Source organism: Hemitrygon akajei, chromosome 22 (genome assembly GCF_048418815.1).
Source record: "Hemitrygon akajei chromosome 22, sHemAka1.3, whole genome shotgun sequence".
NCBI classification, from domain to species: Eukaryota; Metazoa; Chordata; class Chondrichthyes; order Myliobatiformes; family Dasyatidae; genus Hemitrygon; species Hemitrygon akajei.
Window position 1 is genome coordinate 57620764 of NC_133145.1, and position 25951 is coordinate 57646714.

At 42.5% G+C, this 25951-nt stretch overlaps 1 protein-coding gene and 1 long non-coding RNA gene across 3 annotated transcripts in view; one reads left to right on the plus strand and one right to left on the minus strand.

The window, feature by feature from the left end:
- Positions 1–2: 2 nt before the first annotated feature.
- Positions 3–25951, plus strand: part of pcyt2 (phosphate cytidylyltransferase 2, ethanolamine) — a 42873-nt gene continuing 16924 nt past the window's right edge. The window contains exons 1-5 of one of the 2 annotated variants that reach the window (XM_073026316.1): positions 3–209; positions 18690–18778; positions 21642–21803; positions 22031–22097; positions 22705–22789. In XM_073026316.1, the coding sequence (XP_072882417.1) occupies positions 127–209; positions 18690–18778; positions 21642–21803; positions 22031–22097; positions 22705–22789 (486 nt within the window). In that variant the 5' untranslated portion in view covers positions 3–126. Of the gene's footprint in view, positions 210–8001; positions 8024–18689; positions 18779–21641; positions 21804–22030; positions 22098–22704; positions 22790–25951 lie in introns of those variants that run through there. The other variant, XM_073026317.1, reaches the window with a different exon arrangement.
- The window catches only part of LOC140714772 (uncharacterized), a 28548-nt gene continuing 22555 nt past the window's right edge, over positions 19959–25951 (minus strand). Inside the window, exon 5 of the long non-coding RNA XR_012095996.1 lies at positions 19959–21336. This is a non-coding gene — a long non-coding RNA (uncharacterized lncRNA). The remainder of the gene's footprint in view (positions 21337–25951) is intronic.

The window sequence follows — 25951 nt, forward strand, 5'->3', positions numbered from 1 at the left end:
GTGGGTGGTGCGAGCGGGGAGGGAGCCGGAGCCGGGGCCGGGGCCGGGGGGAGGCGTGTCTCCTGCGGCTTCGGTCGGCAGCCTAGGCGGGTGTGTGTGGGTGTGTGACCGCATTGAGCCGGCAGCATGTTCAGAAACGGCGTGGCCTCGCATGACAGCGCCTCGCCCGAGAAGAGGAAGCGGATGGTGAGGGTCTGGTGCGATGGCTGGTGAGTGAGAGGCGTCCGTCCCGTCACCCGGTTCCCCCGCACGGTTGTACGGCCTCCGGTGGGCCTTGTTGTCAGCGCTCAGCCCAGGCCGAGCTCCGTGTGTGATGTGTACGTCCCGGTGCTTCAAATGCCTGTCCCGATCTCTCTCACTCCCATTACTCCTGTTCAATGTTTGTCCCGATCTCCCCCATCCGCTTCAAATGCCTGTCCCGATCTCTCTCTCTCCCATTACTCCTGTTCAATGTTTGTCCCGATCTCCCCCATCCGCTTCAAATGCCTGTCCCGATCTCTCTCTCTCCCATTACTCCTGTTCAATGTTTGTCCCGATCTCCCCCATCCGCTTCAAATGCCTGTCCCGATCTCTCTCACTCCCATTACTCCTGTTCAATGTTTGTCCCGATCTCCCCCATCCGCTTCAAATGCCTGTCCCGATCTCTCTCTCTCCCATTACTCCTGTTCAATGTTTGTCCCGATCTCCCCCATCCGCTTCAAATGCCTGTCCCGATCTCTCTCTCTCCCATTACTCCTGTTCAATGTTTGTCCCGATCTCCCCCATCCGCTTCAAATGCCTGTCCCGATCTCTCTCTCTCCCATTACTCCTGTTCAATGTTTGTCCCGATCTCCCCCATCCGCTTCAAATGCCTGTCCCGATCTCTCTCTCTCCCATTACTCCTGTTCAATGTTTGTCCCGATCTCCCCCATCCGCTTCAAATGCCTGTCCCGATCTCTCTCTCTCCCGTTACTCCTGTTCAATGTTTGTCCCGATCTCCCCCATCCGCTTCAAATGCCTGTCCCGATCTCTCTCTCTCCCATTACTCCTGTTCAATGTTTGTCCCGATCTCCCCCATCCGCTTCAAATGCCTGTCCCGATCTCTCCCATCCGCTTCAAATGCCTGTCCCGATCTCTCTCTCTCCTGTTACTCCTGTTCAATGTTTGTCCCGATCTCCCCCATCCGCTTCAAATGCCTGTCCCGATCTCTCTCTCTCCCATTACTCCTGTTCAATGTTTGTCCCGATCTCCCCCATCCGCTTCAAATGCCTGTCCCGATCTCTCTCTCTCCCATTACTCCTGTTCAATGTTTGTCCCGATCTCCCCCATCCGCTTCAAATGCCTGTCCCGATCTCTCTCTCTCTCTCCCGTTACTCCTGTTCAATGTTTGTCCCGATCTCCCCCATCCGCTTCAAATGCCTGTCCCGATCTCTTTCTCTCCCATCACTCCTGTTCAATGTTTGTCCCGATCTCCCCCATCCGCTTCAAATGCCTGTCCCGATCTCTCTCTCTCCCGTTACTCCTGTTCAATGTTTGTCCCGATCTCCCCCATCCGCTTCAAATGCCTGTCCCGATCTCTCTCTCTCTCTCTCTCCCATTACTCCTGTTCAATGTTTGTCCCGATCTCCCCCATCCGCTTCAAATGCCTGTCCCGATCTCTCTCTCTCCCATTACTCCTGTTCAATGTTTGTCCCGATCTCCCCCATCCGCTTCAAATGCCTGTCCCGATCTCTCTCTCTCCCCCGTTACTCCTGTTCAATGTTTGTCCCGATCTCCCCCATCCGCTTCAAATGCCTGTCCCGATCTCTCTCTCTCTCTCTCTCTCCCATTACTCCTGTTCAATGTTTGTCCCGATCTCCCCCATCCGCTTCAAATGCCTGTCCCGATCTCTCTCTCTCTCCCGTTACTCCTGTTCAATGTTTGTCCCGATCTCCCCCATCCGCTTCAAATGCCTGTCCCGATCTCTCTCTCTCCCGTTACTCCTGTTCAATGTTTGTCCCGATCTCCCCCATCCGCTTCAAATGCCTGTCCCGATCTCTCTCTCTCTCCCATTACTCCTGTTCAATGTTTGTCCCGATCTCCCCCATCCGCTTCAAATGCCTGTCCCGATCTCTCTCTCTCCCATTACACCTGTTCAATGTTTGTCCCGATCTTCCTCATCCACTTCAAATGCCTGTCCCGATCTCTCTCCCATTACTGCTGTTCAATGTTTGTCCCGATCTTCCTCATCCACTTCAAATGCCTGTCCCGATCTCTCTCTCCCCATTACTCCTGTTCAATATTTGTCCTGATCTCCCCCATCCGCTTTAAATGCCTGTCCCGCTCTCCCCCCACTCACTTTAAGTGCTTGCCCGATCTCTCCCCACTTTAATCCTGTTAAACATTTGACCCGATCTCCCCCCATTCCACTTTAAATACCTTTCCTGATCTCTCCCACCCACTTTAAATGCCTTTCCCGATCTATTCCACCCACTTTAAATGCCTGTCCTGACCTCAACCCTCCCCCCTTCAATTCTTTCCCCCATTCTCTCCTACACCTTGGAATGCTTGTCACATTTACCACCTCCTTAAACGCTCGTCACAATTTCACCTCCTTGAATGCTTTTTCACCCCAAACTCTGTTCCAGATTCACCTGCTTCGCCACACCCGCTCTTCTAAATGCTTATCCAAATGTACTATTCCCTCACAAATGTTTGAATTGATACCTCCCTTATTAACTATGTGTCTTTGTTCTCTTCCCCCTACTTGAAATGCTTGTCCGTTAGCCAATTCCTCTCTACCAACTACTTGTCTCAGACTGCATTCCTCCTTCCCATCTTTTAAATACTTGTCCTGTTTTCCCTCCTTTTCAACTGCTTATTCCTTTCTCCTCTTTCAATGCTTACCCTTTCCCTACTCTCCCCTTTTTACACACTTTTTGCCTTTTGACCATTTGGGATAATAGGTGTAAAAAAGACCCCCCCCCCCACCCCCAGTAAAGTTACCAGTAAAGAGGCCCGATGAATTTAAATTAATCGGACCCACATGTAACTCCAGACACTCTACATTTCCATCTACTCTTAAATCTCCTATGATCGGTCCAGCGAGCATTTGATGAGGCTCAATTAGTAATGGTCTAATAAGTGCAGACCTCGCTACCAGTATTTGCGCAGTGATCAAATCCGATATTTATTAAACATAGTTGTAAGTTTAGTTAAAAAAAACTTTTATTCCATTAGCTATCTCATGTTGAGCAGTTCTGAGGTGGGAAGTACCGTAGCATTATATAACCATGTAACAATTACAGCACGGAAACAGGCCATCTCGGCCCTTCTTGTCTGTGCCGAATGCTTACTCTCACCTAGTCCCACTGGCCCGCACTCAGCCCATAACCCTCCATTCCTTTCCTGTCCATATACCTATCCAAAAGGTATCTATCAGGACAAGGACGGTTAGGAAGGGAAACAGCTTCTTTGCCCAGGCCATGAGTCGACTGAAGTTCCTGCCACCAGCCAGGTCTCATCACGTATGGAGCACCAGTAGCAACATTTAATTTGTGTCATATATGCACTTTATCTGTTAACTTATTTGGGATAATACGACTAGTGTGTTGAGTAAGTTATATTGCGCACATTAGTATAGAGTAGGGTTTTCCCAGCCTGAGATCCATGGACCCCTTAATGGTATTGGTCCATGGTATAAAAAAGGTTGGGAACCCCTGGTCTGGAAGAAGGTTGTTTCACTTGGTGGTATACATGTGTACTGTTGAATGACAATAAACTTCAACATTCACGGCTGTGATCATAGACTTGGAAAGCTGGATGTGGCATGGCATTGTGCTCCAACTTGGGTAATGTTTACTGTTAATTAATGAGCTGGTTTTAAAAATATTTCTAGTAGTAGGCAGAGAAAAGGTGGAAGCTTGGTGTGATTTAGGAGTAGCACTTTAATAGTTGAAACTAAAAGTTCCTGTGTTTGAGTTACACTTTGGTACATTGGCCACCTTCAGCAAAGCTCTTTTTTCCCTTATTATTTTTTGGAACAGATGTGATTAAATAAAATTTCCTGTCTTTTTTAGAAACTGTTTTAAATGTTTACTTGAAATAACTGTAGGAACCACATGTAACTGGATGAAACCTTGCACTTCCTACCCATAAAAGAGCTATTAGAAATGTAATGAATTTCATCCCTCTGTTAACTGAGGGATTTTGTACTTTTCTGCATTAAATGTTAATGAATTGGGGTTTTTTTGGGGGGAAGGAAATTGATACCATTCATATATGGCTGAAATAACATGCTTTTCTTTCGAAGGAAGTTGGGTAAGTATTCAGCAGAAAGGGAGCAGGATGTACTTAGATGTTGCAATGGAAAGGACATTACTCTCCTTAGAGACAAATGATATTGTAGTTGGTATTTTTTTAATGAATTGGCATAATGCAGGAAAAAAAACAGGAATTTGTGAAAAACAATTTCCCAAAAATGTAAATTCAATTTTGAGAAGTGAAGGTTTTAAGAATGTAGTTGAGGGATCGATATTGAGGGGGGTCACTGGAGAACAACCTGTTGTTCTTTGAAAAAGTACCAATTGCTTTCTGTTATGCCATCAGGGACAGTAGACTATTGCTATTTCATCTGAATTTCCCAGCAATAGAGCCTATTACTGTATGGGAATATTAGCTACTGAGGGAAGGATGGCTTGGGTGTGTTGTGCAGAATGGCTTTTCTCTGAACTGTAAGTATTTAGTAATTCTATGAGATGTGTTATGATGGTGCTGCATACCTCTTTCCCTCTTGTGGATCCATTCCATTACAGAATAAACAGCTTGGGTAATGGTGACCTCAGAATTGATTTTGTTTGTAAGTGTTTAGTTTGAAGTATTTCAGGCTTTTGAACCAAAGAGGATAACTTCACTCAATTCCACCTACGCCATCATTGAAATGTTTCCTCAACCTATGGACTCACTTTCAAGGATTCTTCATCTCATGACCTCAATACTCATTGCTTGCTTGCTTATTTATCTATCTATCTATCTATTTATTATTTTTGTATTTGCACAGTTTGTTGTCTTCTGCAGTCTGGTTGAACACCCAAGTTGGTGTGGTCTTCCACTGATTCTGTTATGGTTACTATTCTTTAGATTTATTGATTATGCCTACAAGAAAATGAATCTCAGGGTGACATACTGTATATGTACTTACATAATACAGTTGGCACTCCTTATCCGCGGGGGATTGGTTCCAAGACCCCCCCATGGAAACCAAAAAACGTGGATGCTCAAGTCCTTTATTTAACCTGGATCAGAGCGACAGTCTTTAGGACCCAGCGGAACCCCGGACTTTATTTAGCAGATGTGAAATTTGCAGTCCAATGAAAAATAAATATAGAGGGGAAAACTGAGTTACATTAAATATATATATATATATAAGCAAAGTTGAAATAGTTAATATCTTGGTTCAGATGGAGCTGTAGGTTCCCATTGTGTTATCCTTTTACGTATCATTGATTTTTTACAAAGCTGCAATTGCAGTTATCTCATAGTGTCTTTGTTAATTAAAATGATAGTTTTATTTACACAACTAAAGCATTGCACCTTATGGTTCCAGTCAAGATGCCGCCTGTGTACAAGGCTCCTTTGGTCGCCAACTTCTGGATAGATCTTGAAACCACCCTTTTATGTTTGTTTCTCATCTTGAATGTGATTCTGGATCTGTTGGAGCTCATGTTTTGCTGTTTGAAGATCGTTTGAGTGCTTCAGCGCTCTGTAGTCTCCGAGAAGCAGAGGCACAGTGAGTGAACCTTGTGGCAGGAAGGCTGCAAGATGGTGCAGAAACCGATGTTTGACACCATTTTGCCGATTATAGCTTCCATTGTTCGCCGATTGAAGGGATGAGAGTGAATGAAACATCAAGGTGAGTGCAGAAACTGGAGATCATTTGGGTGCCCAGCGCTCTGCAGTCTCCAGGGGGATTCCAAATGGCAGGGGCAGTGTGAGCGAACTTTGTAGCAGGCAGGCTGCAGGATGGGGCGCAAGCCAGTGTTTGGTTCCATTTCGCCAATTGTTTACCGGTTAAAGCGATGAGGGAGATTGAAGCGAGTACAGAAAGTGAATGCTGGATCTACCAGAGAGGAGAGAGCCTGCCACTGAAGAGGGAGTTGTCCAGGTCTTTTCTGTGTTTTGGATTTAGACTTTGCAGTATAGACTTTTTTTTTCAATCTTATAGTTCTTATATTCGTTTTTTTTTCACCCAATCCCTTTTTTTGTGCAGGGGGAGAGATTTGGAGGTTGATGTACCTGTCCATTTTGTAGTTCAAAGTACATTTATTACCAAAGTATGTATATTATAAACAACCTCGAGATTCATCTCCTTACAGGCAGCCAATAACAATGAAACCCAAATAGAAACTATTAAAAAAGACCACCAAACCCCGAATGAGCAAAGTAACAGAACAAACTGAGCAATCAATAAAAAGTAAGCAAGTAACACTCAGAACTGAAGCTCACTAAAGTGAGTTCACAGCCACAATGCCAGTCAGCACTGCAGCTGGTCCAGGAGCCAGTTAGTTGGAGGCTGCAGCCTTAGTTCAGTGCAGAGACAAGTAAAGCTTGTGAGCAGCGAGCTGAGCGTCCCTTGGCCCTGAAACCCTCACTTTTTCAATCTGACCCAGCCCTTAAATAGGCCTGACATGCTCTCGGAACAAGGAAAGGCATGCCTGGTTTGTGATGCTATGTTTATGAAGCACAGTATTGAAAAACATCCTCCTTCATTTCTATATATAGTACTCATTTGTTCTTGTTGCTTCTGTAGAAATTGACACCTTAGACAGGAGGGGTCAGGAGTTGTGAAGAGTTGGTTAATTTTTTTGAGGAAGAAGATTCATTTGATTTATTGAATTTGAATCATGTGACAAACTCATCAGATAAGGCGAAAGGCTTGGGGAATACAAAAAGCTGGATTCAAACTTGGCTTTGTCAGGAGCAAATGTTCATGCTTGCTTGGTGTTTCAGCAACTTGAAAAAACAGTTTTTAGATTCTGCAGATGCTAGCTTTGTTGCATCTCACAATTTAATAAGTTGGACTTCCTCATGTCCTCTAGTATGTGTTTTTGCATGAACAAGGACACCAGAGAGAAGTACTAGTAGATATGAAGCAGTCTCTTTATTTGACAGAATGAGACACAGCAGGCATCAGATGGGGGCCCTTTCGGCTGCTCAGCCCAATGCTACACTACATTTTACATGCTAAAGATCAAAGGATGATTCCATATTTACAATTCATCAACAATGCTTCCTCTGAACTACACTCAAACTCCACACCTCCTGCTTTGCACCCAAAATACAGACACCCAAATAACAAATTTAAATCAGCATTGTCTCGTCTTCCATTTAACTTGGTTCACAGTTCGTAGGAACCCTTTGTTCGGAGCAGCATTTTAGATTTAGTTCACAATTCATATTCAAATCTGTAAACTGGGGGCTGAAGTCAGTTGCTGAAGTTATTTGCTATATGTGCTAACCCCCCAAAAAAAAGGCTCTAACAGTATTCATGAAATTTTAAAAGAAAAAACCCAATGGTGGGGTTCAGTGTTATAAATAAATTATTTTATAAATCAGGGGTTCCCCATGTAGGATCATGGACCCCTCAGTTAATGATAGGGCTCCATGGCATAAAAAAGGCTTGGAACCCCTATTATAAACGAAACAGAAGAAGTATTGTAAACTCGGTTTGTAGTAAGCAAAGAGTCACAGTGCAAGTCATCTAAATCTATTCAATGCTGGTATTTACTGAATGTTGGATTCAGTTTGTTAAAACAATGTTTCATTGATTTTCCCATACTACTACTTGTCAGCAATTAGAAAATTATATTTTAAAAATCAGCTGATTCCTTTGTAGCAAGACGCTATGTCAGTCAGGCAGCAAGTTATGTCTTTTAATTTCTCTTGGGTTTAATTATCTGCATTAAATTTTAAAATGTGCATTCTCTCACCTGCAGTTAAACCCGTGTACTGTGTGGCAGCTGGGGAATGGCGACTGAGGGAAAAGTGATTAGTGAAGCTATAAGTGGTAGGTCATTTACAGCTCCATGCACCACCTTTTGTTTTCATCAGTTCTAACACAATCTATCGACTAAGAATGTGTGCAAATTACAATTGGAACATTTAAATCTGCACTGAATTACCAAATTTATCTCGATATAGGAAGTGTTTAGATTAGGAAGATATCTATTCTGAGCTTCAGATATTATTGAAGTCATGGATAAATTTTTACAAATAATAGTTTTGCATATTCTCCCAGGTGAGCTCAATGACTTTTATGCATCCTTTGAAAGGGAGAATAACATTACACCTGTGCAAATCCCCACAGCATTTGACAGCTCCCAGATCAGTTTCAGGGAATCCTTCAAACAGGTGAATCCTCGCAGGGCATCGGGCTCCAATGTTGTACCTGGTAGGGTGCTGAAAATCTGTGCCAGCCAACTGTAGGAGTGTTCAAGGACATCTTCACTAGTGCAGTCAGAAGTTACCTCCTGCTTCAAAAGGGTGTCAATTATAACAATGCAAGAAGAGCATGGTGAGCTGCCTCAACAATTATTACCCAGTAGCACTCACATCTACTGTGATGGAGTGCTTTGAGAGATTTGTTGTGGCTAGAGTTAACTCCTGTCAGGACCTGCTGCTATTTGCCTGTCACAACAAAAGGCCGACAGCAGACACAATATCACTGGCTCTCCTCTTGGCTTTGGCGCACCAAACAGCAAAACACACTACTTATCAATTACAACTCAGCATTCAGTGCCATCATCCCCCAGTATTAATCTACAAGCTTCAAATCCTGGGCCTCTGCAACTGGATCCTTGACTTTCTTATCAAAGTAGGTGTGATCAGTAATAACACCTCACCTCGGTGACATTCAACATTGATGTACCTCAAGGATGTGTGCTGCTCTACTCTAAACAATTAAGATTGTTTAATGTCATTTCCAATACACAATTGTACAGGGGAAGGAAATGATTGTTACTCTGGATCTGATGCAACACAAAAAAGAAAACGCAATAATATAAAAACAATAAATATGTATATGTAAGATTGCTTATATAAATTGATTGTATGTATGTCCATAAAGTGACACTAGACACAGGAGTGTCTGTACATAAGGTGACCGGCAGGAAATGATAAAGTAGTGATGGTGGGGGGTGTGGAGGGATGGGTTAGTTGATGGAGGTGTTGATCAGCCTTACTGCTTGGGGAAAGTAACTGCTTTTGAGTCTGGTGATGCAGGCGGGAATGCTACACACTATAGCTTTTGCCCTGATGGGAGTGGGATAGACAGTCAATGAGCAGGGTGGATGGGATCCTTCATGATGTTATTGGTCCTTTGCTGGCACCTTACTTTATATCTGTCTTTGATGGAAGATAGGCTGGTGCCAGTGATGTGGTTCGGCAGTTTTGACTACCTGTCGTAGAGCCTTCCTACCGCCACAGTGCAGATCCCTAACCAAGCAGTTAGGGTGCTCTCCACTGTGCATCTTTAGTAGATCGTGTATAGAGATATGCATAGTCCACCTCTCTTCAGCCTTCTCAAAGGCGTTGGTGAGTTTTCCTGGCTGTGTAGTGCTTGTTTTGGAACCATGAGAGGTTGTGCGTGATGTACGAGCCCGGGAGTTTGAAACAGCTCAGTTCCCACTACTTTGCCATGATGTAAAGGGTGATGTGTGGGCAGTGTGAGTTCTCATGGCGATGTGGCTCGGCACAGTTAAAATGCCATCCATAGGTTCGCCAGTGGCACCACTTTTGTTGGCAGAGATAGTGTACAAGAGTGAGCATCTGGCTGAGTTGTGTCACAACAGCAACTTTGTACTCAACATCAGCAAGGCCAAGGGATTGATTGTGGACCTCTGGACGGGAAAGTCAGGAGAATGCACAGTGGTCCTCATTGAGGGGTCAGCAGTGAAAAGAGTGAGAGCTTCAAGTTCCTGTACATCAACATCTCAGAGGACCTATCCTGGGCCCAACATATTGATGCAATTACAAAGGAAGTATTCAGTACTCAGCAGTTCCATTTCGTTAGGAGTGAACTCCTGTGGATGCACAGTAGACAGTATTCTGGCTGGTTGCATTACAGTCGAGCATTCAATACACAGTAGTGCAAGAGGCTGCAGGGCTGTAGATTCAGCCAGTTCCATCACAGACTCAGCCCTTCCTGCCACCAAGAACATCTTCAAAAGGCAGTGCCTTATGAAGGCACATCCATCACCATCTGGGACATGTTTTCTTCACATTACTACCGTTGGGGAGGAGATACAGGATCCAGAAGACACAAATTCAAAATTTCAAGAACAGTGTCTTCCCTTCTGCTATCAGATTTCTGAACCCATGAACACTACTACCTCATTATTTGTTTAGTGCACTATTTATTCATTTTGTAATTTTTAGAGATTAAATGGGGTCATCTTTACAAACTTACTGTTGTTGAGATTACTCACATTTATAACACAGATCAAAGTTTTTATCTCCTTAAATTCAATCTAGATGATCGCGTACAGTGTTGTAAGTGAAGCACAAGGTTCAGGTGATGTTGTCAGATCAGTTAGACTAGTTTATAACCCTGTTTTGTAAACTGAGAAACTAGAAGGATATCTTTGCAGAGCTTTTCGTCTGTGAGTAAAGCAGGGAGTATTTCTATCCATAATATGTCTTCCACGGAGCATGTACCTTGGCCTTTTGCAATGAGTTACTAATTGCATTGGCTGTTTATCAGCCGTACCTTGTTTTACAGCCGGAAAAGTCCCATATAAAAACGTGGCCTTCTCCTTATTCAAAGTTCAAACTCCATTGATTATCAAGGTATGTATACTGCATACAACCTTGAGATTCGTCTTTTTGCAGGCAACCACAAAACAAAGAAGCACAATAGAACCCATTTTAAAAAACCCACTGACAAAGATCCATTGTGCAAAAAAAAAAGAACAAATCATGCAAACAAAAAAAAAATGCAGAACTTTAACCAGAGTTTCTGAAAGTGAGTCCACAGCCACAGAGACGGTCTAGAAGTATATCTCTGAAAATATCTAGTAGCTTTGAGAGTTGTTTGAAAAAAAACATCACCATTGGTCACTGTCACCATCCTGCCTATAGCATCCCTATTGCCAAAAAAAAGCATTCAGTATCACAACTGGTAGTGTATGTCTGTGGATACCTGATTTAAATAGACCCAGTTATAATAGTCAGATAATCTTTTGATGTAATTCCTAGCTTATTAAACCAGCTTTTGATGAGTAACCTATGGAGTGACGTTAAGAAGAAGAAGGAAATTTGGTAATGAAAAATACTGAGATGAATGAAGGAAGTAGTTAAAAACGTATTAAAAAGCCCACTTAACTGAGTATCAAATTATGTATTTTGATGAAATGCATAACTAGAACACTAACAATATACCACAGTACCATAAATCTGTAGTTCCTCATAGTTATAAACAGAGGAATTCATCCACTGTATGCTGCTGTGTTATTTTGATGTAAATGAACAAAATCAGTGCAGATGACTGCATCCTCCAAATCTTCATTTTCATTATATCATTTAAGATGATTGTCGATACCTTCAAATTCTTTAAAGAATTTGTCACTGAAGGCACTCGCAGATTTCTACAGATGTACGTTAGAGAGCATTACCGCTTGGTATAGAGGAGCCACTACACAGGATCGGAAAACGCTTCAGAGGGTTGCAGACTCAGCTGGCTCCATCGTGGCCACTAGTCTCCCCAGCATCCAGATCACCTTCGTAAGGTGAAGTCTCAAAAAGATGGCATCCATCATGAAGGACTCCATCACCCTGGACTGGCAAGGAGATACAGGAGCCTGAAGACACACGTTCAAGTGTTGCAGCAACAGCTTCTTCCCCTCCACCACCAGATTTCTCAATGGACAATGAACCCATGAACACTACCTTGGTACTTTTTTCTCTCTTTTTGCACTAATTTTACTCCTTTTTTTATATATACTTACTGTAATTTATGGTCTTTATAAAAACAACAAATTTCACGACATGCCAGTGGTGTTGAATCTGATTCTGATTCTTCATAGTTTTTAGCTTGTTGAACTAGTGAAATCATTTCGTTTTCACTTGCTGCCATTTCTGTCATCTCCAAGCCTGAATGCTTGAAACCACAATGAGCAAAACAAATCAAAATTGTCATACTGATTATTTCTCACTAACTATCAGTGATGAAGATCACTGATTTTGAACTCAAACACACACAGCTGATGCGATTGAAAAGCTGTTCGCTCTAAGTACAGTATAATGTCTGCAGATACACAAGTGCGTGTGACTGATGCTAGTTAGAAACTGTTTGGTAACAGTTTCCTGCCCCAATTAAATGGCATAGTGACCCCACATAGATAAAGGGAATTCCAGCTATTTTCCTTGGTTAGCTTCTGTTCTTTGAGAGTTGTTCCAAATAAGTGTCTACCCAGATGGCCCAATTACCCGGGGAATTCACTGTTATCTGTGGAGGTCTGAATGATTAAGTCACAGGAAACGTTGTTTTGCAGTATGATCATTGTAGTTTTAGTAATCATTTGTGTTGGCTACAAAGAAAGCTAATCTGTAGAATACACGAGAGAATTATTTCAGTATTTAAACTCAAATAAATTGCTCGTATGTCAGGTGTCAGATGATAATAAGCAAAATATTTCCCATTCTAAAAATGTACAGTTTGTGCCCAAAACAATTAAGTGTTCAGTGCTTGAGGATGCCATCGTCTACCTGCTGAACCGTGTCTACGCCCACCTGGACAAGCCGGCGAGCACTGTGAGGATCATGTTTTTTGAATTCTCCAGTGCGTTCAACACCATCCGCCCTGCTCTGCTGGTTGAGAAACTGACAGTGATGCAGGTGGATGCTTCCCTGGTGTCATGGATTATTGATTACCTGACTGGCAGACCACAGTACGTGCGCTTGCAACACTGTGTGTCAGAGTGGTAAGCAGCACTGGGGCTCCACAGGGGACTGTCCTGTCTCCCTTTCTCTTCACCATCTACACCTCGGACTTCAACTACTGCACAGAGTCTTGCCATCTTCAGAAGTTTTCTGATGACTCTGCCATAGTTGGATGCATCAGCAAGGGAGATGAGGCTGAGTACAGTGCTACGGTGGAAAACTTTGTCACATGGTGTGAACAGAATCATCAGCAGCTTAATATGAAAAAGACTAAGGAGCTGGTGGTTGACCTGAGGAGGGCTAAGGCACCGGTGACCCCTGTTTCCATCCAAGGGGTCAGTGTGGATATGGTGGAGGATTACAAATACCTGGGGATACGAATTGACAATAAACTGGACTGGTCAAAGAACATTGAGGCTGTCTCCAAGAAGGGTCAGAGCCATCTCAATTTCCTGAGGAGACTGAGGTCCTTTAACATCTGCCGGACGATGCTGAGGATGTTCTATGAGTCTGAGGTGGCCAGTGCTATCATGTTTGTTGTTGTGTGCTGGGGCAGCAGGCTGAGGGTAGCAGACACCAACAGAATCAACAAACTCATTCGTAAGGCCAGTGATGTTGTGGGGGTGGAACTGGACTCTCTGATGGTGGTGTCTGAAAAGAGGATGCTGTCCAAGTTGCATGCCATCTTGGACAATGTCTCCCATCCATTCCATAATGTACTGGTTAGGCACAGGAGTACGTTCGGCCAGAGACTCATTCCACCGAGATGCAGCACTGAGCGTCGTAGGAAGTCATTCCTGCCTGTGGCCATCAAACTTTACAACTCCTCCCTTGGAGTGTCAGACACCCTGAGCCAATAGGCTGGTCCTGGACTTATTTCCACTTGGCATTATTTACTTATTATTACTTAATTATTTATGGTTTTATATTGCTATATTTCTACACTATTCTTGGTTGGTGCGACTGTAACAAAACCCAATTTCCCTCGGGATCAATAAAGTATGTCTGTCTGTCTGTCTTGTTCGTATGTGCTGTGTCGTATGACGTGTGTGATCGTGGTCTTTCCATGACCATGATTGTTCTTGACAGATTTTTCTACAGAAGTGGTTTGCCTTTGCCGCCTTCTGGGCAGTGTCTTTACAAGATGGTGACCCAAACCATGATCAGTACTCTTAAGAGATTGTCAGCTTGGCATCAGTGGTTGCATGGCCAACACTTGTGATGTGCACCACCTGCTTCCATGGCTTCATGTGACCCTGTTTGGGGTGGTGGGGGCTGAGCAGGTGCTACACCTTGTCCAAGTGTCTGCAGGCTAGCAGAGGGAAGGAGTGCTTTGCAGCTCCTTTGGTCAAGGTCCATCTCCAAATGTTCTGAGCACCTGCTTTAAAATCCAAGTTAGTACAGGTCGACCACCTTGAATCCGACAATCAGCAATCCAGTTCTACCACTGGTTCAGACATAATTTTTGCCAGTCTGATCTCGTTTCCTGCATCGCTGTGCCAACCCATCGCCCGTCTTTTGGTGGTACCATTAGCAGAATCAGCTGTTGTCATGGTCTTTAAAAGAAGCGAGTCATTCCTCTGTGTTATTCTGCTTTATTTTTATAACTTGCACTTATCTAGCTCCAGTCATGTCTTCATTGAATAAAGGAAGTGCTTTTTGTTGTGCAAAACCCAGACACCACACATTACCTATACAAGATATGGCGGAAATTCTGGAAAAAAAATCAACAGTGGTGTGTCTGTGAAAAGCAAAAGCAACTTGTATATCATTTGGGACTTCCACAGTTTATGATATAAAGAAGCAAAAAGAACTGTTGCTCCAGTTCTTTGCTGATAGCGAATTTGAAAAAACAGATGTGTATAAGGAAAACAACGAAAGATGGAAGATAAAAGTTCTCATAAAGTGGTTTCAACTTCACGCCAGTGAAGGTGGAGAACTGTCAGGGTAGATGGTGAAGGAACAAGTGAACTTATTTCATGAAGAACTAGCACTGGATTACAAGTGTGATTACAGTGAAGGGTGGCTTCGGTGTTTCAAGCAGCAACATGACATAAAAGTTCATGCGGAGTGTGGTGAAAACCGGTCAGCAGATAAGGAATCAGCTGCTGAGTTTGTTGATGAGTACACTAAATTAGTTTCTGATGAAAATTTAATTCCCGAGCAGGTCTACAATGTGGACAAAACTGCCTTATATCGGTGTTATACTCCATGACGAACACTAGCTACAGAGGATGCAGAATCACCAACAGATTATAAAGCATCAGAAGATTGTGTCACTGTGATGGGCTGCTCTAATGCTGCAGGAACCCACAGGTCAAAGTTGTTAGTCATTGGCAAAAGTTTACGTCCTGGAGCTTTCAAAGGTTTGAAGCAGTTCCCGGTCATTTACCATGTCAACAAAAGTGAATGGATTACAATTGCCATGACATTGGAATTGTTTGAAGGTTACTTTGTTCCGGAAGTGAGTTCAGTGTGACTGTTTGTCAATAAAAATTGCAAGATAACGCTGATTTTTAGATATCTTTTCTGCGTATCCGAAAGCAGAACTCTTGGTAGAGAATATTTTCAGTTTCTACCTGCCACCTAACTGTACGTCATTAATTCAACTCCTGGACAATGATATATTATGTTCTTTGAAGGGTAAATATTGCTCCCTGCTTATGAAGCAGCTACTGAGTGCAGTTGACTCTGACAGACTAGTACAGGAATTTGTGAAAGAACTGCATTTAATCTGTCGTTTCTTTTTTCTTTATTTTCCAAGGGTGAGGTGATCATCAAGTGGGTAGAGGTGTTTATTATTTAATCCTAACCGAAACACTAATTTGGCAAAATCACTAATCCGGCACTGCTCAGGTCCCAGTCATTCCAGATTTGTGATGGTCCACCTGTATTTGTTTTTTAAAAAAGGCAAGCAGTTGAATAAATTAGATGTAGATTATTTTCCATCTGAACCAAATTATTGGTGGGCCGATTAGTAGGTTTGCAGACTACACAGAAGTTGGCAGAGTTACGGATAGTGAGGAAGGTTGCCAAAGGATTCAGCAGAGTAAGGACCAGTTGGAAATATGGGTAGAGAAATGGAAGATAGAGTTAAATCTGAACAAACGTGAAGTAAAACATTGCAGGGAAGTATGCAGTCATTGGCAGATCCTTAGGGGTATTTTTGTATAGAGGTGTAAGCCCATAACTCCCTGAAAATGGCAAAACAAGTAGATAGGGTGGTAAAGGAGGCATATAGCATACTTGCCTTCACTGAACAAGACACAGAGTATAAAAATCTGGAAGTCATGTCACAGCTGGATAAAACTTTGTTTAGGCAACATTTTGAGAATTGTGTTGCAGTTCTGGTCATGGAATTACAGGAAGGATGTGGAGGCTTGGAGCCTTCAAGTTCACATTGAATGGATTAGACCTCACAATATCGCCTTTAACAGGATGCCACCACTGGGAACAACTTCCTCATCTTTCCCCTTTCATCAGTTCAGAAGGACTGTTTGTCTTCTGGTTTACCCTTTCATCTCCACCAAACAATCCCCTTCTCATGGCACTTTCCCATACAAATATGGGAGATGCTTAACTGCATTTTTATTGTATTTCTCATGCTGGACTTCCTCTACATAGAGAAGTCAAACACAGATTGTTTGATAAGTTTGAAGAACATCTCTGTTCAGTCCCTTGAGTGGTCCCTCGTTCTCACTTTATTTTTCCAATCAACATCTGTCCTCGACCTCCCACATTATTCCAACAAGGCCTGTAAGCTCGAAGAATTCATAGTATTAGCAAAACGAACTGAACTTGTAAAATGCCTTTCATTACACAACAACATTTGTATTTTTTAAAATTCAGCATTGTTAAGCAGTTGAGAATTTACAGGTTTGCCAATTAAAGTTTGCCAACAGAAATTGACCTTTTAATTCAAAGTTCAAAGTAAATTTATTATCACAATACATATATATCACCATATACTACCCTGAGATTCATTTTCTTGCAGGCATTCTCAATAAATCCATAATAGAATCAATGAAAGACCACACCAATTTGGTGTTCAACCTGTGTGCAAAAGACAACAAACTAAAAAGAAATACTAATAATAAATAAGCAGTAAATATCAAGAACATGATGTGAAGAATCCTTGAAAATAAGTCCATAGGTTGTGGGAACATTTCAAAGATGACATGATGTTGAGTAAAGTTCTCCCCTCTGGTTCAAGAGCCTGATGGCTGAGGGGGTAATAGATGTTCCTGAACCTGCTGGTGTGTGTCCTGAGGCTCCAGGGAGAAGAGAGCATGGCCTGGGCACTGAGAGTCTCTGATGATGGATGTTGCTTTCCTCAATAACTCTTTGAATAGATGTGCTCAATGGTGGGGAGGACTTTACCTGTGATGGACTAGGTTGTATGCACTACTTTTTGTAGGATTTTCCATTCAAGGGCACTGGTGTTTCTGTATCCAGGAGGAGATGCAGGAGTCTGTCAAGATACTCTCCACCAACAATCTACAGAACTTTGTCAAAGATTTAGACGCCATACCAAATCTTTGCAAAAGTTGACGCATTCTGAAACATACTTTAAGAGAGAAACCAAAATGTAGCTACACCAGCAGAAAAAAAACCATGCCATGGTTTTGCTTGAAGTTCCACAGGAGTCCTGGAGAGTTTTGTGACTCCCATGCCAATGAATTTACTAGCAGTTTGCTGGGGAATGTTCTTGTGCCAGTTTATACCTGTAACAGCAGCTGTGGGCCCAGTCATTTCAATGGTAAATGATCATCTGTGAGGTAGAAAGGTAATACTACTTCTAATTCTATGTATGCTTTCATGTTTTTACTTATTTTGTGTTCTTAAATTACATTACTTGAAACATTTGTTCAGAAATATTAATATTTCTAAAAGTCAGGGGCATTCAGTAGCTCAGAAAAAATCAAAGCTCTAAACCTTTGACTTCCTATGGCATTTTGGCTTTGAGTAGCAGATTCAGGGAGGTTGCTATTGCTACTCCTCAGGGCTTAACTCTTGGGTCCAGTAACTTAGCCAGACAGAGCCGTCCCCCAGTCTCATTGATTTAGAGGAGGCTGCGCTGGGAGCACTGGATACAGTCGACGATCCGGACAGGTGAAGTGTTGCCTCACTCGGAATAAGCATCTTTGAGCCAAGTGGCAGTTGACTTAGTAACTGTTTTATGAGCTTGTATTGAGATCTTGTCCTCAATGCTAAAACACCTTATATTCTGTCCAACCTGATGACATGAACATTAATCTTATTTCTAAATTTCTGGTAATTTCTCCCCCTTTCCCAACTTCTCTTTTTCTGTTCCTCATTCTGGTTACAGTCTCACCCCTTCTCGTCTCTTCAGCAGCCCATCACCCACCTCTGCTTCCCTTCCTTCCATGGTCCACTGTCCTCCCCTGCTAGATTCCATCTTCTTTAGCCCATTATCTCTTCCACCCATCACCTCCCAGCTTCTTACTTCATCACACCCCACTCACTTTCCCCCTCGCCTGGTTTCACCTATCATCTGCTAGCTTATACTCCTTCCCCTCCTTTCCAGTCATGATGAAGGCAAATATTGCCTGCTAATTCCCCTCTATAGATGCTGCCTGACTTGCTGAATTCCTCCAGCATTTTGTGTGTTACTCAAGATTACCAGCATCTGTCAAATCTCTTATGTATACGTGATTTTGAAGCTGTTTTGAGCTCCCTGTGTATAATTTTAACTTTAAGGAGAAGCAGATGACAAACTGCTTTGTATACTTTTTATTGGTGGATTTACAGTAAAGCATGTGTCTGTGTTTCAGCTATGATATGGTGCATTATGGGCACTCCAACCAGCTGAGACAAGCCCGTTCCATGGGGGATTATCTTATTGTCGGAGTACATACAGATGGTAAGTTACAAAGCATATCACCCCTCATATTAGACGTCATTACTCAGACTTTGTTATCTGAGCAATGGGAGTTTCACACCCAACTATCAACCCTTTTCCTACCAGTGTAAAAGAGAAATGTCTCTGGTTTTGTTATTAATCATACCACCAAGACATTTCTTTTTGTGATTAAAGCAGAGAAAGTTTGTAATGCAACATGTGCTTTTCAAACTGACAGTGAATTCCTTTGTGATGGAGTACACACACACACACACACACACACACACACACACACACACACACACACACACACACACACACACACACACACACACACACACACACACACACACACACACACACACACACACACACACACACACACACACACACACACACACACACACACACACACTCTCTCTCTCTCTCACCCCGGTTGTTCTGCTGAGTGTGTACACTTCAATGTCTTTCCCCAGTATATTATTACAATGTGCTGGCTGGTGGTGGAGTGGCATCGAGGTGAGTGGTCCCAGGTTCGAATCCGGCTGGCTCCTTTCACCTCTGACTTATAAAAAACAGATAAACACTAAAGAAATGGCAAGGTTGCCGCCCAATGTCCACAAGGCACAGAGAGGAGCAACAGTTCTCATAAAGGGTTGGCTTTATGGTACCTTTCCCACCATACACAGTGGGACATGCCATTTCTTTAGTAGTGGAGATGTGTAAATGTGTGGATGTTGTGTGTATACTGTATTTAAGGTAGGTACATCTGTTTATTTTGTAATATGATTGTAACTACATTGTGGGGTGCATCACATGCATTCTGATTCATATGTAGCCTTGAGTTAACTTTGTGGGCAATTAAAAATGGTATGTCCTGGTGCCTATAAAACAGGGCAGTTCATTCTCAGTAGCAGAGAGAGATCAGGCTGCTAGGAGTTCACACTGTATGTAGCTATGATTGTGTTTTCTGGTAAATATCTTTTCGTAAATATTAGCAGTTTTGCTTTTGCTGTTTTTGCTAATTTTTGTAAGTTTGACTTTTGACTCACTTAATAAACACCCTTGCACTATAGTGGTAAATGACTCCAGCCATCTCTTTGATTGTAACCCACGTACATAACGCCTTTAAAGAAATGATTATTCAGTCAAGTTTATTGTCATATGTACTGCAACATGTGCTTTTCATATGTGCATCAGGTAAGAAGTATTCACAAGAAAAACATAAATTGTACACAATTTGAACAAGTAAAACAAAGTCCACTTTAATCAAAGCGGTAATTGTGTTGCAAGACTGTAGTTTAAGGTTAGGGTCTTGCCAATTGGTTCAAGAACCCAGTGGCTGAAGGGAAGTAGCTGTTCTTGAACCTGGTAGTGTGGGACTTAGGAGTTCTGTACCCCTGGCTTGATGGTAGCAGTGAGAAGATGGAATGGCCTGGTTGGTGGGGATCTTGGATGATGGATGTTGCCTTAATAAGACAGCGCCTCCTGTAGTTACTACCAATGCTGCAGAGAGATGTGCCTGTGATGTACTGAGCTCAGTCCAATATTCTCTGTATCTTCTTTCATTTCTGCTTCAAGTTGCTGTACCAGACCAAACAGTCCATCTGTAGAAGTTTGTTACAGCGTTTGGAGACAAACTGAACCTCCTTAACCTCCTTTCCCCACCCTATACCCCACCATTCTCAAACTTCTGGTATTTTCCTTATATCACTCTGATGTTTGTGGGAATCATAACGTCACAACCTCCTTGACCACAGGAAATTAGGAATCGTGTGCATTCTTCCTTAGGGACATGGGCAGAAACCCTTACTGGAATGAGAGGGTTTCAGTCTTTTCTCTTGAAAGAAAGAACCTGCTTTATATAGCACCTTTCATGGCCTTATCCACTTATGAAGTATAGTCACTCTAGTTGTGTGGTTACTCGAGTTGAGTTTGATGTTCTTCTAAGGGGTTATAACCTTAACGGAGAATGCCTGTGCGTGACTGCTTAACCTGGAGAGGCTGATGCCTGGGCAGCCGCCACACAGTCCTTGACAGATCAGGGTCAGGGTCCAGTGGCATGGAATGCGAGATGACCGAGGACCCCTTACTGCTGCAGCTTCCTCTGCCTTCTCTGTCATTGAGATGTGTCATCAGCTTCTGCCAGCTCCACAGTTGAAGCCTTCCTCTTCCTCTTCCTCCCTCCTGACCTTACCGGCGTAGATAACCCTACCAGGAGCGAAACAGCAGATGGCTGAACTCCAGATGGCGTCACTCTCAGAGTCTCAGGAACTCGCAAGACTCTCCACCATGAAAGGGAGACAATCCTCAGAGAAGTGCATAGTCACTATCAACCCATCATTATCCATCACCTTTCACCTATGCACTTTGAGCAATTTACAGTGGTCAACCTGGGGATGTGGGAGGAAACCCACATGGTCAGAGGAAGGATTTGCAAAAGTTTACGCACACAGCACCAGAGGTCAGGATTGAACCCATGTCACTGGAGGTGTGAGGCAGCTGCTGTACTAGTTAGCTGTATCACCGTGTCCTCTGTGACTCCAGCTTATCCTCCAGTGGTAGGTTGTCCTTTCAGTCTGCCAAGATGCAAACAAGGAAAAAGTGTAAGTAACAGGAATCAGAAATGAGGCAGGGTATATGAAGAAAACAGTGGATGGATTTCTATTCAATCTTTATGCAAGAACACTGATGCAACTACCCATTGCTGTAAAAATTCTTCAAAATTAAGTTTACTTTTTCAAATCAGGAGCTGTTTGCCAATTTTGTATTACACTTTACCGTAAGTGTGACCTTCATAATATATTAAAGCTCATTTGGTAATAACTGGATTTGGAAAATATGTTTTTGTTAATTAATTGAATCCTTCCTGATCTGTTTTCAGAGGAAGTGTCCAAGCACAAAGGTCCACCTGTATTTACACAGGAGGAACGTTACAAGATGGTCCGTGCAATCAAGTGGGTGGATGAGGTCATCGAGGGAGCACCATATGTAACAACACTTGAAACTCTGGATAAATACAACTGTGATTTCTGTGTCCATGGAGGTATGTTGTATCAAATAATCAGAAGCAAAATTAGTCAATTTCTCTTGGGTGTAAAATGATATAATATTGATAGAGTATTTATCAATATATTTGAAGCAACTAACATTGTCCACCGGGCTTCGATAGAACCATTAATTTTTCAGGCCAAGTTCTTGAAGTATTTTGTTATCTTGCTTTCCAGCAGTCTGGTGACAATTTATAATTTCCCTTTAATGTTTGATTCGTAGATGATATTACCCTGACTGCTGATGGAAAGGACACATATGAAGAAGTAAAGAAGGCAGGCAGATACAGGTAGCAGTACTAATTAATTTCCTATTTTGTTATAATGTGTTGTTCCTACATCATTGCTTGGTCTCAATCAAGCCATGTAGTGGTTAGCATGATGCACTACAGCTCGTAGGGCTAAAGTTAAAAGTTCAATTTTGGAGCCGCCTGTAAGGAGTTTGTGTGTTCTCCCCGTGACCACGCAGATTCCCTCCAGGTGCTCCAGTTTTTTCCCACAGTCCAAAGACGTACCAGTTTGTTGGTTAATTGGTCATTGTAAGTATTTCCTGTGAATAGGCTAGGGTTAAATGGGTGAGTTACTGGGAGTTGTGGCTTGTGGAACTGGAAGAGCCTGTTCTGTTCTCTATCTCTAAAATAAAAATTTGAGGCAGGATCCTTGGGTTCAATGTCCATTCAGCTGGTTGCTATGGGGAACAGTTTATACTAAAACAAAGGGCTACAGTGTAATATAATGTTTAGGGATTCAGCTAGAAGGATGTCGGAATAATCAATAATAGAGATAGCAAACAAACAGATGAGGATTTCAGCGGCAAATAAAGCTGAGGGAGTCTTTTAATTTATAAGGGTTAACTGAATGACAGTACACATTCTGATTTCTTTTAAAATATTTCAGAGAATGTAAACGCACTCAAGGTGTTTCCACTACTGATCTGGTTGGTCGAATGCTTCTTCTGACTAAAGCTCACCATAGCAACATTGTGAGTAATCTATATAATTTCATTTTTTAATCTTGTAAAGGATAAAATTTGATTTCATCTGAGCTGTTATTAAGTTTGACCTTGCACATTTAAATTGTGTGGTGAAACTAAAGAAAATAGTAAATAATAGAGTTGTTTTAATTGGATGTTTTTAGGGAATAGTATTATTTATCTAAGGAAACACACACAAAATGCTGGAGAAACTCAGCAGGACTGGAAAGGAAGGGGGAAGACACCAGAATAAAAAGGTGGGGGTGGGGGGGGGGAGTGTAAAGAAGATAGCTAAAAAGTGAGAAAGTGATTTTTGCCTTCTAGCTATCCCCCTTCCCCCTCCCCCCACTTTTTATTTTGAAGTCTTCCCTTTTCCTTTCCTGTCCTGAAGAAGCATCTCGGCCCGAGGCGTCGACTGTTTGTTCATTTCCATGGATACTGTCTGATTTACTGAGCTCCTCCAGCATTTTGCTTGTGTTGCTTTCGATTTCCAGCATCTGCAGAATCTCTTGTGTTTATTATTTATCTAATCTTCATTCTGCATCACCATCTTTTCCCCATGCCCTTCAATTATGCATTATGCTATTTTATTTTCTCTTATGCATAAAATATGGATAAAATTGTAAAAATTGCATCAAAGTTTTCATGCATAAGAAAATTTAAAAATGTTCCAAATTAATGTTTAATAAGTATTTTAGCAATTACTCCTTTTATTCAGTTAAATAAAATCTGATGCAAAGTGTGGCTGTCAGAATCAGGTTTAATTTCACTTGCATATGTTGTGAAGTTTGTTTTCTGGCAGCAGTGCATTGCAATTTATAATAAAACTATAAATTACACTAAGAAACATACATGTAAAATGAAATTAAATAAGTAGAACAAAAGGAGAACAAAACAAAAAGAAAAAAGCGCAGTGAGGTAGTGTGCATGGATTCATTGTCCATTCAGAAATCTGATGGTGGTGGGGAAGAAGCTGTTCTTAAAGCATTGAGCATGTGTCTTCAAGCTCCTCTACCTCCTCCGTGATGGTAGCAATGAGGAAGAGGGCTCGTCCCGGGTGGTGGGCATCCTTAAAGATGGATATCGCCTTGTGAAGGTGTCCGCAATTCAGGAGAAGCTGATGTTCATGATGGAGCTGGCTGAATTTGCATCTTTCTGCAGTTTTTTCCCATCATGTGCAGTAGCTCCTCCCTGCCAGAAGGTGATACAACCAATTAGAATGCTCTCCACGGCACATTTGTAGAAATTTGCAAGAGTCCCTTGATGACACACCAAGTCCCTTCACGCTCCTAATGAAATATAGCCGCTGTTGTGCCTTCTTTGTAATTGCTTCAGTATGTTGGGCCCAGGATAGATCTTCAGAGACCCAGGTTTCTCAGCTTGTTGATTACAACCAAATCTAAAATGGTGTTGAACATTGAGCTGTAATCAATATACAACATCCTGACGTAGGTATTGCTATTGTCCAGGTGATCCAAGGCTGAGCGGAGAGCCAGTGAGATCGCATCCACTATTGTGGCAATAGGCAAATCACAGCGGGTCAAGATCCTTACTTCAGCTGAAGTGGATGCAAGTGCATCCGGGTGATAGTTGTTGAGGCAGCTAATCCTGCTCTTCTTGGGTACTGGTATGAATGTCATCCTTCTGAAGCAGCTGGGAACTTCTGACTGCAACCATGTAAGATTGAAGATGGCCTTGAGCATTCCAGCCAGTTGGTTGGCACAGGTTTTCAGTGGCCTACCGGGTACAGCTTTAGGCCCTCACACCTTGCGTAGGTTCACCCTCATGAAAGCTGTTCTGACTTCGACCTCTGAAACAGAGATTACAGGGTCACACAAGTGTAGTTGTATTCTCCCCTTCAAAGCATCAATAAAAGAGGTTCAGCATAGAAGGCATTGAGCTCATCTAGGAGTGAAGCATCACAGTCATTCATGATGTTGGGCTTTGCTTTGTAGGAAGTAATGGGCTGCAGACACTGCCAAAGCTGACATGCATTCAATTCCGACTTGTAACTTCAATCAGAATTGTTTATTTGCTCTTAAAATAGCCTTCCTTAAGTCATACCTGGTCTTCTAGTCTTGTAAAGTTCTGGATCATCTTTATTGAATGCCACAGATCTAGCCCTCAGCAGGCTACAAATCTCCTGGTTCATCCATGGCATTTGGTTTGGGTATGTCCAGCATGTTCTCCAAGGCACTTGCCCATGCAGGTCTTGATGAAGTCGGTGACAAGTGTGTCATATTCATTCAGATCTGAAGATGAATCCCTGAATATCTTCCAGTCAAAGTAGTCCTGCAAGTGCTCCTCCACCTCCCTTGACTTTACTGTCTTGGTCCTTCCCACTGGTGCTGTGGCCTTCAGTCTCTGCCTGTTTGCTGGAAGTAAAAGTAGAGCCAGGTGATCAGGCTTTCCGAAGTGCAGGCGTACGATGACAAGCTAAGCATTCTTGATGGTGGTATAACGGTTGTCAAGTGTGTTGGCTCCCCCGGATCCAACACACTTTTACTGGTATTGGAAATTTGCTGTGGTGTCTTGGCATGACATACAACAAAAAACTACAACGTACAACAATTATAAAGAACAAATTATTATATAAAGATGAGTTCCGGGTTAAAGTACGGATATGGAATAAAATGTACACAAATACACAGATGCCAGAACGTACTTACAATGTGAATGGCATTATAAAAGGTGGGCTGTCCTTGTGCAACAAACTGACGATGGGTCTAGGAGCAAATCAAATTATGCTACATCCTGTTTTCACCTGACTCGTATCAAGAAGAAAATGATAAATGAAGGATGAATTGGAGATAACAAGAAACTGATATGAGGAAAGCCATTCATTCATTGTGTTCAACGAGATGCTACCATTTCCCTATCTATTATCTGGTTATTTCTAAATTACTCTGGGCTTTCCCCTCCTTTGCTCTAGCTGAAAACCTGATTAAGTTACACTTTGGAGGAGGGAAGAGGGTTGTTAATTTGAATCCCTCTGTTGGTCAGGGTCAGCCATGGATATTGCGTCCTTGCTGTCTATGTGATATACAAGCCTGGTCAGTACTATATAAAGGGCAAGCTGTTGCCCACACAGCAGACTTTCTCTCTCCACGCAGCTGATGAATCTAAAGGTACGGCAGAGACCAATATAGTTTAGCACCAGCGACATCAGAA